Below are 12,337 nucleotides of genomic sequence, written 5' to 3'. Positions count from 1 at the left end.
AGCAACCCATGGCTGTCGCCCCATGGAGGATGAAGATTTTCTTTTAAAAAAAAAAAAAAAAAAAACATTTTTTTTTAAGGTCTAGATTTTAAGAAAAATTAAACTGATTATTACAATATAATAAATTATAATTAAAATAATCATATAATGTAAAAAATTAAGAAAAACTTGCAACAGCTAATTAATTTTTTTTATTTTATTATTTTTTTATGAGCAGATGTTTACTTTGGGTGATGCTGCTGTAGGACTGTTATCACTGCTGCACAAAGACTTCACAAGCATGAAAACAAAAATGTATCAATTTTGCAAGAGCTTTTTAATCAAAATTGGCTGTTTAACATCAGTCATCATATCTGGTAGTTTTATTGCAGATATTAGCACCATGTAGATGGTTGGTAAAAATGATGCTGTATGAATTATGATCCAGAACTTGGTAGAGATGATGTAAAAAAACATATAGAAATATATTTCTTGCTGCATTTACTAATCCTTGGACATCTGATGTTTACCCAAGTGAAGGCCAGTTAACATTAAAAATCAACGCACAATGCACTTCAAACCCATCCCTGTCAGACATGGGTACAGACCAAGACATGTCACCCATAGACACCGCAATCTGCAAAGCCTGTCCTTTCCAATGGCATGCACGTCTGCCACATCCTCTGTCACCTTTGGTCTCTGGAACTGTCAGTCTGCAGTGAACAAAACAGAATTTATCAGTTCATTGATAAATCTCTCAGACATTCAGGTCCTAGACCTGACTGAAACCTGGATCCGACCATGAAAACACAGCTACACCAGCTGCCCTTTCTGCCAATGCAGAATTTACCCAAACACCTCCCTCAGCTAGACGAGGAGGCATTCTTATTTCTAAAAAGTGGAACTTTACCTCTCTCTGTCCTATGGCTAACTGCTCATCACTTGAGTATCAAGCAGTAAAGGTCTCTACACCCGTCACTGCATACATTCTGGTCATTTACCGCCCTCTGGGTGGCAGTATAGATGAGTTTGTCTCTGAAATGGACATGATTCTCTCTGACAGTCCTGATGATGGCACACCACTAATTGTCATGGGAGACATGAACATTCACATAGGCAAACCTCAGGCAACTGACTTTCTGGCTATCATCTGCTCTACTCTCATCTGCTGGTACAAACTCCTCCAACACACAAAGCTGGCAATACTCTTGGCTTGGCACTGATCAGAAACTGCTCCATAGCCAACCTGTCAGTCACCCCACTGCACCTCTCAGACCACTTCCTGGTTAAATTCTCTGTCTTCCTTCCTCGTGTCACCCAAGCGGCTCCAAAAATCATGTCCTACTGCAGAAACTTGAGATCCCTCAGACCTACACAGCTGTCTGATGAGGTTTACTCTACCCTCCCTTCACACTTAGACTTCTCCTTACTGTCTGTTAATAAGGCTACAGAAACACTCTGCTCCTTTCTCACCTCCTCTCTGGACAAACTCTGTCCTCTGGTGTCAAAACCAGCCAAACAAAACCCTCCCAGTTCATGGCTCACAGAGGTTCTAAGGGAGCACAGAGCCGGACTCAGGGCTGCAGAAAGAAAGTTGCACAAATCAAAAGAGCACACTGACATGTCTGAGTACCAGCAAAAACCTGAAATTTTCACATCCAGCCTAAAGGCAGCCAAGATAGCCTTTTATCAGAACAAGCTCCACAATGCTCCCAACACACGACAACTATCTCCACCACCTGCTCAGCCTCCCACTATGCTGACTGCAGAAATGTTTGCTTCCTACTTCACTGAAGCGGTTGCTACCATCAGTAACCAATTCAATGAACCTGACCAACTCAGCCTTACCAAACCAGCTATTGGTGCCTCACTCTGCTCCTTCCGTTCTCTAAATGAGGACGAAGTCTCTAAACTTCTAGTCAGCTCCTCTTGATCCTGTTCCTTCTGACATCCTGCAGAGCATTTTACCTACAATCAAAACTGCAGTAACCCATATTATCAGCTCCTCTCTTAAATCCGGTGTCTTTCCCTCTGCCTTCAAGCAAGCTCGGGTTACCCCGCTGCTGAAGAAACTCACACTCAACTCAGCCCAGGTTGAAAACTACAGGCTGGTCTCACTGCTTCCATTCATGTCTAAACTACTGGAGCGTGCCATCTTCAGTCAGGTCTCACAGTTCCTCCAAGACAACAACCTGTTTGATCCATATCAATCTGGCTGTAGGCAAGGCAAGGCCACTCTACTGAAACTGATCTCCTGTCAGTTACTGATTCCCTACGGCAGGGGTGTCCAGCTCCGGTCCTCGAGGGCCACAATCCTGCAAGTTTTTGATGTGTCCCTGCTCCAAAACCACCTGACTCAAATTAATGAGTCCTTGTGCAAAACTTAATAGGCTGTTGGATCTATTTAATTTGAGTCAGGTGTGTTAAAACAGGAAACACTGAAAACCTACAGGACAGCGGCCCTCGAGGGCCGTCTTTGGACACCTCTGCCCTACGGATTGCCAGATCAGCTGGTCAATCCTCAATCCTTATACTGCCCTCAATCTTTATACTGCTGGACCTGTCTGCTACCTTTGACATGGTCAGTCATCATATACTGTTCTCCACACTCTCGGAGCTTGAGATCTCAGGATCTGTCCTCTCGTGGTTCATGTCCTACCTCACAGGAAGATCCTTCAAAAGGCTCAGTGCTTGGTCCTCTTATCTTTTCACTATACACCTCCTCACTCTGTGCAGTCATTAACTCTCATGGTTTCTCCTACCACTGCTATGCAGATGACACTCAGCTTTTCCTTTCTTTCCCACCTGACCACACAACCGTCTCAATGCGAATATCAGCATGTCTTGCTAATATCCCTGCATGGATGAAGGATCGCTTGTGCCTACGTCTTCTACCAGGAATCTTGGTGTCATGGTAGACATCCAGCTGACCTTTAAGGACCATGTTGCCTTGGTTGCTTGATCTTGCCGATTTGCTCTCTACAACATCAGGAGGATCAGACCCTACCTGACTGAACACACGGCACAGCTCCTGGCCCAAGCTCTGGTCATTTCACGCATTGGCTACTGCAACTCCTTACTGGCTTGTGTGCTTGCATTCTCAGTTAAACCTCTGCAGATGATCCAGAATGCAGCAGCACGCCTGGTCTTCAACCAGCCCAAAAGAGCTCATGTCACTCCGCTGCTAATCGCTCTCCACTGGCTTCCAGTTGCAGCAAGCATCAAATTCAAAGCGCTGCTTCTGGCTTACAAAACAATAACCCAAACGGCTCCTGTCTACCTTCACTCCTTAATCCAGAGCTACACTCCCTCTCGACAGTTACGCTTTGCCAGCGAAAACGTGGCATAAAATCAGTAGCTAGACTCTTCTCCTCTGTTGTCCCCCAGTGGTGGAACGATCTACCAAACGCCGTCCAATCCGCAGAGTCCATATCCATTTTTAAAAGCAAGCTAAAGACTCAGTTGTTTAAGGAGCTTTTCTGCACTTGGCATAACTCTCATAGAGAGAAAATGAGTCTTCATGTATTTTGAGTCCACCACAAACATTTCTCTTTCTCTTGTGGAAATACAGCTATATGCACAACTTCAGCCTCTGGAGTGGTTCTTTGTATTCAGCACCAGTATTTTCCTGATGGAGACTTTCCTTGATATGCCTTTAGCTGAACTAACCAATCTGCTTCTCTGAAATACATGCATTATTGATTTATCAATACAAAAATCTTGCCAAAGTTTTCATTAAATGTCCAGTGTTTTATTCCTTTTGCAGAACATTACACTATTTCCCCTATTTCACACTTTTCATTTGCAGAATGATCCTTCTTTTTTCCCATTGCATGGAAATTGTGACTTGCTTAATAATGTTGAGTAGTTTCACATTTTCTTTAGTGAACAAAAAACAAAGCAGGCAAAATCTTCTACAGGCCCAGTGTAATGGAAAACCGTGTAATGAGCTACTTTTCAATCACAATTAATGATATGTTCAGCCATCTGACAGAAGAAGAAAAAACTTTGAACAAAAGCAGCATTATTGGGATTTTTGCTGTATTGATGTATACGTATGCTTTTCTGATTATAAAAACAGATTAAATAACGTGTAAAAAACGTGTGGCATGCGTGTTGAGTTGATAAATGCAGAAGTTGATCAAGTGGAAACTCCAATAAATGGTTGAGTTACTCTGATTTTGACAGCTTTGATTTTGTACTGTTTCAAACTATATCTGTTAAATGCATTTTCAAGGTCATATTATGATACAATAATCCATTTTTTTCTAGTGTCATGTAAGCATACTGACATGCAAGAAAACCAAGTTCAAATCCTATCCTACTTAATGTTATCCAACACATTTTCTCTTTTAAAATAGCTGTGACTCGGTTAACATCATTCATTAATTCATTCATTTATGATGAATTGCACATGGTTTAGGTTTAATTATTATTAAAAACTTTGTTATAGTTTGACATCATGTCTAGCGATGGTAATCAAAATTCAGTTTCTAATGAACTTGCAGAGGCAACGATGACATTCATCATCACACTATGGAATGATTTGTGAGCTTGAGAAGATCTGAATTGACAAAGATGTAAGACTCATATTCTATATCACTAAAATGACACTTTAATTATAATAACAAAATTATGACCAATATCCAAGAGAGATCCTAGATCAACCAAGAGTCCTGTTTCCCATCAAGAGAAAATCAATCACTAAAGACTCTGATGCTGTCAACGTGGTGGATAAGTTATTTATTAACGGACAGCTGTACCGCGACCCAAACATCACTCCATGGTTTTACTGACTAGCTGGTATGTGCTTTAATCCTCCTATATTCTCACTACATTGTGTCAATGCTTAAACTGCCATAAAATATAGTTAACAGTAAATTCACTGCCCATCTCCACTACACTGCTCTCAATGCAGATGTGTTTGTTTGTTTGTTTGGTTTTTTTTTTTTTGTTTTGTTTCCTCTGGCACTGTCACTGTATACTTTTCACTCTTTTTCTTTCCAACCCTTTTATAGTTAATGGAAATCCCACCTGTCATTATATTAATGCGAACCGTGGCCACAGACACTCAAACATCAGGCCCAGGTTGCAGACACATCAGCCCTTTGCACAATTCACACACATTCCCTCATACACGCAATGTATGAGGGAACGGCACAAGCACACATGCAAACATTTAATACACAGATCCATGTCATGCGCTCATGCACACAGACACACGCTTCAGTAATATGCATATAGCCCTCATTTCTGTTGTTGGATCATGAATAGGTTTGTGCCATCTGGACCAAGCATTTGGAATGTGCATGGAGCTGGCACAAGGGAAAAGAGGTTAAAATTTTCAGTTGGCTGCAGGATGCTTGGCGCTCTCACCCTCCCACACTAAGAGAATACACATTCTTCTCTTCAGTTCACCATTCGTATTCTAGATTAGATTAATTCTAAACTAGCAGCTCGCTGATGAGTGACATGTCACAAATCAAAATCCATCCCATTACCATCAGCAATGAAACACAAGTATGATTCACTCTAAGAAATAAGAACAATGAACCAGCAACTAGAAACTGAAGATTTAATACATCATTACTTAAAAATCCTGAGTTTATCAGCTACTTCACTTTACTGGGTGGTCCTGGCCCTGTTCTCTGGCAGCCCTGGATGGCCAGTGCCCAGCAGCTGCCTGTCTTGGCCAAATTTTTTTTAGGAATTCCTCATGATTGTCAGCTTAGTTTACCCATAAAAGCCATGAGAAATTCTCTGTTGTGTTTCTGTACAGGTGTAGCAGTTGCTTGTCTGGTGTTAGTTTGGACTGAAGGGTCATTGCCTTCTCTCTGTTGTATCTTTGTCTCCTCTTTCTTCTTTCTACTTTCCTTTTAACTTCTCTTCACTATTCTCCTTTTTTTTCTGTCCCCTCTGGTCAGGTCCAGCAAGATTGCAAAAATTCCATAATTCAAAATAAATAAACAAGATTAAATAAATAAATAAGATTATCAAGAGGAGCCTTGTACCCATAAAGCTTCCCTTGGCAAAGCAAATTTGTTCGGCACAGCACAGTAGCCAGACCATCATTCTGCTGCTACGATGCTGGACAGGAAAAATTACAAGAAAATCACAATGACTAGATCTCACAAAATGGTCAAATTTTATTACTGACTCAACACTGCACATCAAGGTATTTTTGCATTACCTTCCTTCCCAATATTTCAAAGTCTTTCAAGCGATAGTGTAACTGCTGTATTAAGAGTATATAACAAGCTTTAGACTTACTTATAAGGTCGTTCATCTTTTTACAGAGTTAGACCGACTGCTTACACTTACACACTTTTTTAATCTCACAAATTAACTTTAGTGAGCTATATTATCCTAATTAACTCTGGAGTGGCTTTTGTGTCGTTTTTCCACCTTCCACCTGAATTCATCTAAATGAAAAACAGAATAATTGTATTTTGAATGTAGAAAATTTTGTTTAGTTTTTTTCTCCATTTCACAATGTCTCCTCTGAAACCTCTGATTTGTATGGTTCCCACTTCAAGCATGGCTCCAAGGCTGCCACCTCAATTGCTGTTAGAGGGTTCCAGCTGAAGAAAATAATTGCTAAATAGGTGTTTGGTTTTAAAACTGTGAATTGAAGAAAAAGTCATTTGAAACAAAATTACTGCCACTTCTATGTTTGGATTATGATAAGAAACACCCACCTGCACAAGGGTCTTGTTAAGGCTCTACTAGCAGCTTAAACTGGGTGGGTGCAGACAAAGATTATTAGAAATAATTAGAAGTAGCTACTTTATGTTTGAAATTTATTTTACAAAATAATATGTCCTAAAGTGAAGTAAAGTTATAGTTTACAAGACTGTAAACTAGTACAAACCAGGCGTGCTTGTCCACCATACTGGAGAGGCTAAATCTGCAAGTGAACAAATGTTTTTTTTTTTGTTTTTTTTTTTTTTGTTTGTTTGTTTTTTCTTGGTGTTTCATGGTGTATCCTCTGCATTCACAATGAGAGATGGACCAACTGGCTGGCCTGCTGCCTGTTTGCTGCCTTGCTCACAACATTCAAAACTGTTAGAAAACTGCATTCATCTGCTTGGATCCTGCTTCTTCCATTACTGACTCCAGCCATATAAATCATGGTCATATAAACTTATAAGATTATTGGGATTCTTTCTGGTAAATAAAACATTACCAACTAACCATCCTCACAGCCTGCTTTTGCATCATAGTCACAAGTCTTGGTACTTAGCACTTAAATAGAGCTAATTTGCAAAAAGCTAATTGGCACATTAACACATATTACTTAAGCTATTTCTCATCAGCTGTAGCTATATTTATTGTATGCACATGTATACCATCTCAACATCCAAGGATTGTTTGACAGTATACATAAAGCACATATTTTCCTCAAATGGAGGAAAGTTTTGCAACTCCCAACTCACAGTTTCAATAAAGAAATACTTAATACTTACTGCTCTATACTTTTGTGGCTGGACCACCTGCAGACAAGTGTTTAATGATGTGGAGCCTATTGGTTGGGGACTGCTGCTGTAGAGTCCAGCTTTCTTTGGATTTGCTTTCTGGTTCAAACATGCATAGCCAAATCATTTAATGTTCTAACATTGAGGTTTTAAGGTGTCTGAAGGTGAATAAGAATATGCAGGTGGCCAGTGAAGATGGAGAGAGGCTTGTTGATCCATGCAAACTAAATGAGACAGTTGCAGCTGTAGGTGCCGAGTAACATTTAAGCAATTTCAAGACATATGGAGAAACACTCTTAAAATGTGATTTTGATCATTTTGAAGTTTTAGACGTGTACAAGCATGACTGTCTGACACACCAACCACTCTGGATATCACTGATGGTCCTAAGAAATATTTCCACACAAGTGAAAACTTGAATGAGTCTTTTTGCTAATGTTCCTTTTATAAAAGGCATTTTATGAAATGTAAAGATTCCTACCAAATGAAACCCTCTTAGTTGTGTTTATACATCCAGAAAAGTGAGTCTTAGTCTGTTTCTTTGCCCCCATGTTTGTTACAAGTCACTCCTTTCTTTCTTCTTGTTTTTGCTATGTTTTAAGGCTGTGGACAGAGGGTGAAGACACCAGGTAATGACAGCATGCAGGTTTGTGGCTTAAAATAACAGCAATCAATCAAATCACAACAAACACACTAACTTTAAAATTATCCAATGATGCAGCATGCACCACAGAGTTATATATAAGGTATAGATGTTTATTAGTCTTTAAGAACTTTTAACTGCAATGAAACAATAGGTGAATTTTGTGCTTTTGATCTGATTCAATAGTTTCTTCTGTGACTGACTCCCAGTCCGTCTAAGTTAAACATCTTCCCCTGTTAATCCTCCATCGATAGCCACTGGAAACTCTTTACTGTGACTTCTGACTGTGCCTCCTAGTGCTGTTTCTTTCTTATTTCAGTTAACTATTTAAATGCCATAACTGGAATTGTATTTCGTTATGTTTTCTTCTTGCAATCTTCTTGGAGAAAATTTTCCTGAATATCAACTGAAACTGTGAAATTACCTAAAATTATACTGTTTGGTTCAGTGTTTGGTAACAATTCCTGAGACAATTTCCCCCGTGATTGCAATCATGGGGGAAATTGCCTCAGGAATCGTTACTGTTCATGGAAGATGACCAGTTTACTTGATGATGTTTTAAGGTTGTTCATGTTGTTCTGGCACTTTTGGTCCTTAAACTTCTCAAAGGAAATGCATTGATGCTGTATCTGTCACTATGGGTGAATGAGTAACCTTGTTGAAACATTTTTAACAGGGTAATTAAACGGTGTATTGAATATGATTAAGGCAGTATTTTCCTCTTGAATTATATCAGAATTTTCTTTATATTTGTAAAATGTACAGACAGAGAAATTCTGCAAAGAAGCAGTCTAGGTTATTTTAAAATGACAAGCACAAGAGAAATGGGGAAAAATGAGGGGACCCCTATGTGTTCGTCCAGAGCTCTCTTACTTTAAGCTTTTTACTGGAGCTCAGTGAAGTTATCCTTCTCTGCCCTTCATTATACAGCATTTCTGTCGCTTCCTTGAAGCATTGGAAAGAGACAGATCAATAGTTTGTTAAAAGAACATTTTCATGTTTGTTAGCTTGTAATTGTTGAAACTGACAGCTAAAACTACCTGGCAGAACTTCAGAGGTCAGCATTAATCTGTGACCATTGTTCAAAAGACATTTGATTGAAAAGAGGAATTGAGTTAAAGAAAACATTTTTACAAATGTCGAAATATTTTCCAGAATTCTCTATTTAATCTCAACACATTAGAGGGTACTATTCGTTGCAATGAATGAGAGATTGAGACATTAGCTACTCGTTTAAAGAATACTCATTACTACAATTGAATTCTCAGCCTGATATCAATTTAAGGCTTTTCTACAGATGAATGCTCAAAAACGCCAGCGTGTTTGTGCACACATTGTGTCAGATTCAGCACCCACATGATAAATTTGTCTGGTGTACTTAATTAATACCAAAGTACTATTGCCATTAGCCAATTGTCTCTAATTAAATCAGCAATTTTAAATTAAGAAATAAATAATCCTTTAGCTGTGAGCTGTGTAGCTAAATAATTCATAAGGTGTTTATCTCTGGGAGACTGTTGTTGGTGCATTTGTAAGATTTCTTTAAGTCTGACATATATGAATGTTTTTATTTAGCTTTGTCACTGTCTTGACTCACCAGGCACACATAGATTAGAGGCAGGAGGATAAAGGATTAAAGGGCTGTTAACCAAATAAGTTTCAGCTGTTTGTTGTTGAAAGATTATATAAAATTACTTTTCCTCAAACTTATGATCCCCTGTCTTTGCAGTCCAAGTTTTCCTTAAACACCAGCTCATTCTGGCATCCTAACCCTCCATTTGCTGGATTTCTTTCCCCCAAATTCATAATCAGTAATGAAGCTTGACTGACTATTACTTACAAATAAATGTATTTCCATAAAAAAGAGAATGATCAGCAAATGCCACAGTTTGTTGATGCACTTTACTTGCACATTGAACATTTCTTGACACCTTTGAACAATACAATCCAAATATGTTTTTTCTGTCTTATACACAAAATTGACTTTACATCAGTGATTCAAAACACAGACTTGATGAGACCATAGTACCGTTTCTCTGGACCAGAATGAGTCATAATGACTGACAGGTTTCTTGAGTTTTTCTTTTTAAAAAAAATGCAGATCCAACTTCAGCTCTTTAAGCTCTCTGGCAGCATGCTGGGCATGAACGGTGGTGATTAACATAAATGCATATGAGCACAGCAATCAAATACGATTAAAACTTAAGCTGTCACATTAGACTACGTGCTGTTTTGCGGCAGGTCTCGTCTGTCATTGTAAACCACAGTCCCCGGAGGAAAAAACACCACAGCGGGCGCCTCTGATGCGTTACCGGGCACCAGTACCTGCCCCTGCTCGTCGTTCTCTGGCTTTGTGGAGGCTGTGATCGGTCTTATGGTGGTCAGGGTAGGAGAAGTCATGCGCCAGAAGAGATTTTTCAGCGCTTTTCTGAACTCCCGTCGCATCAGACAATACAGGATGGGATTCAGGCAGCTGTTGGAGTGCGCCAGGCACACGGATACGGGGAACACGTACACCTGCATGGTGTAATATTCATAACTGAAATTAAACACGTTAAGTTTAACGAGAATGCCCCAGACAGTCAGCGCTTGGTTGGGCAGCCAGCAGAGGAAAAAGGACAAAACCACAATGGTGACAGACCTTGTGACCTTGGCGCGTCGTTTGGCACTGGACGTGTTGATGTTTTTAGAGGTGATGAAGCGCAAAAGGAGTAGATAACAGGCTGAGATTATTCCCAAAGGCACCACAAAACCCAGTGACACTTTCTGTGAGTGATACAGTCCCAGCCAAAATTGCACTGTTCCGTTGGCTTCCGGGAATTTAACGAGGCACAGGTCCTCGCCTGAAACGTTTGCGGTAGTGGAGAAAACTGCGTGAGGAAGAGCCGCAGAGACAGCGACAAACCAGATGAAAATGGTGACGGACCGCGCGGAGCAGCAGTGCGTCCGCCGCCGCCTGCCTTTGAGCGCAGAGGCAAGCGAACAGTATCTCGCCACGCTCATAGCTGTCAGGAAAAACACACTGGCGTACATGTTCATAGCTGTCACAAAGGAAACTATTTTGCACATTGCTTTGCCAAAAGGCCAAGTGAAGTCCAGCGCGTTTTCCACTGCCCAAAAAGGCAGAGTCAGGACAAATTGGAAGTCAGTCACTGCCAAACATGTCACGAAAAGGTTAATGGAAGATTTTCTCCACACTTGTTTAGACTTCATTAAGTACAATACTAACAAGTTCCCCACAAGACCAAGTGCACAAACTAGCGAGTAAATGACGGAGATGGTAATCCTCACAGCAGCGGCGCCATCTCCCAAAAAATTCATTTTCCCCAAGTCCGATATTTGGAAGTCCCTGTGAGAGCAGTTAGTCGTGTTCAAACTGCAGGTAAAGTTAAGAGATGTGGCAATAGTGACTACCGAGCCTTCATCAACAACGTTGGTAAATTCTCCAGACATTTTACCTTATCTTTCTGATGATGTTTAGAAAAGTCATGCCCTGATCAACTGATGTGCGTCTTGGAAAAATAATCCTTGGCTCTAGGTTCGTGTCTCAGACTCCACGTTGGTATAACATTGAAATATTTAAATGTAAGTCGCAGGTCGTTTGTAAATCCAAATTAGCAAAAGAAAAAGAATGTTGCTTAGTAGTACAAAGAGCTGATCATCAGGTTGCAGTGTCGTTTGAGAATGTCTCAGTGCGTCTCAGCTCTCCAACAGTGAACAAAGCAACCTGACGCAGCGCTTCGGCGCAATCTGCCGCTGTCCTTGGTCCTGATTAGACGCCGAGCAAGCATAAATTCCGTCTCACAATCCATTCCATGCTGGTAAAACTCAGAAAATCGAAGGCTATCATGGTGGAACATTTATTAAACAATTTACACAGAGGAAATTTCAGTGGTTTAAGGGATAAATCAACTGAACTGTTTGCCCAGTCACGGTTTCTCTCTTTCTCTCTTTGTCTCTCCTTCTCTCTCTTTCTCTCTCTTTCTCACACTTTATCTCACTTTTTCCTCTCTTTCCCTCTCCCAGTTTATATGCACGCACAAACGCACACAAACGTGTGTTTACATAGATTAAATTTATTCATTTAGGTTAAGTAAAGGAGGTCAACCTGTGAAAGCTTTCATTAGGTCTTTACTGTTGACTCACACCTACTTTATGGAGCTTTAAAATCAAGCATGTAGGTAATGAACTGTTTATTGTACAAGCGGGGGAACTTGTACCGTACCTTTATGATGTATAT

At 40.1% G+C, this 12,337-nt stretch overlaps 1 protein-coding gene across 1 annotated transcript; it reads right to left on the bottom strand.

The window, feature by feature from the left end:
- Positions 1 to 10,028: 10,028 nt before the first annotated feature.
- rxfp3 (relaxin family peptide receptor 3) lies at positions 10,029 to 11,975 on the bottom strand. The gene has a single exon (XM_041970259.1). It carries the CDS (start codon positions 11,548 to 11,550, stop codon positions 10,318 to 10,320), a length of 1,233 nt encoding a protein of 410 aa, XP_041826193.1. The 5' UTR covers positions 11,551 to 11,975; the 3' UTR covers positions 10,029 to 10,317.
- Between the last annotated feature and the right edge of the window lie 362 nt (positions 11,976 to 12,337).

Source organism: Melanotaenia boesemani, chromosome 19 (assembly GCF_017639745.1).
Source record: "Melanotaenia boesemani isolate fMelBoe1 chromosome 19, fMelBoe1.pri, whole genome shotgun sequence".
Lineage (NCBI taxonomy): Eukaryota > Metazoa > Chordata > Actinopteri > Atheriniformes > Melanotaeniidae > Melanotaenia > Melanotaenia boesemani.
This window is presented reverse-complemented; position numbering and strand designations above follow the sequence as displayed.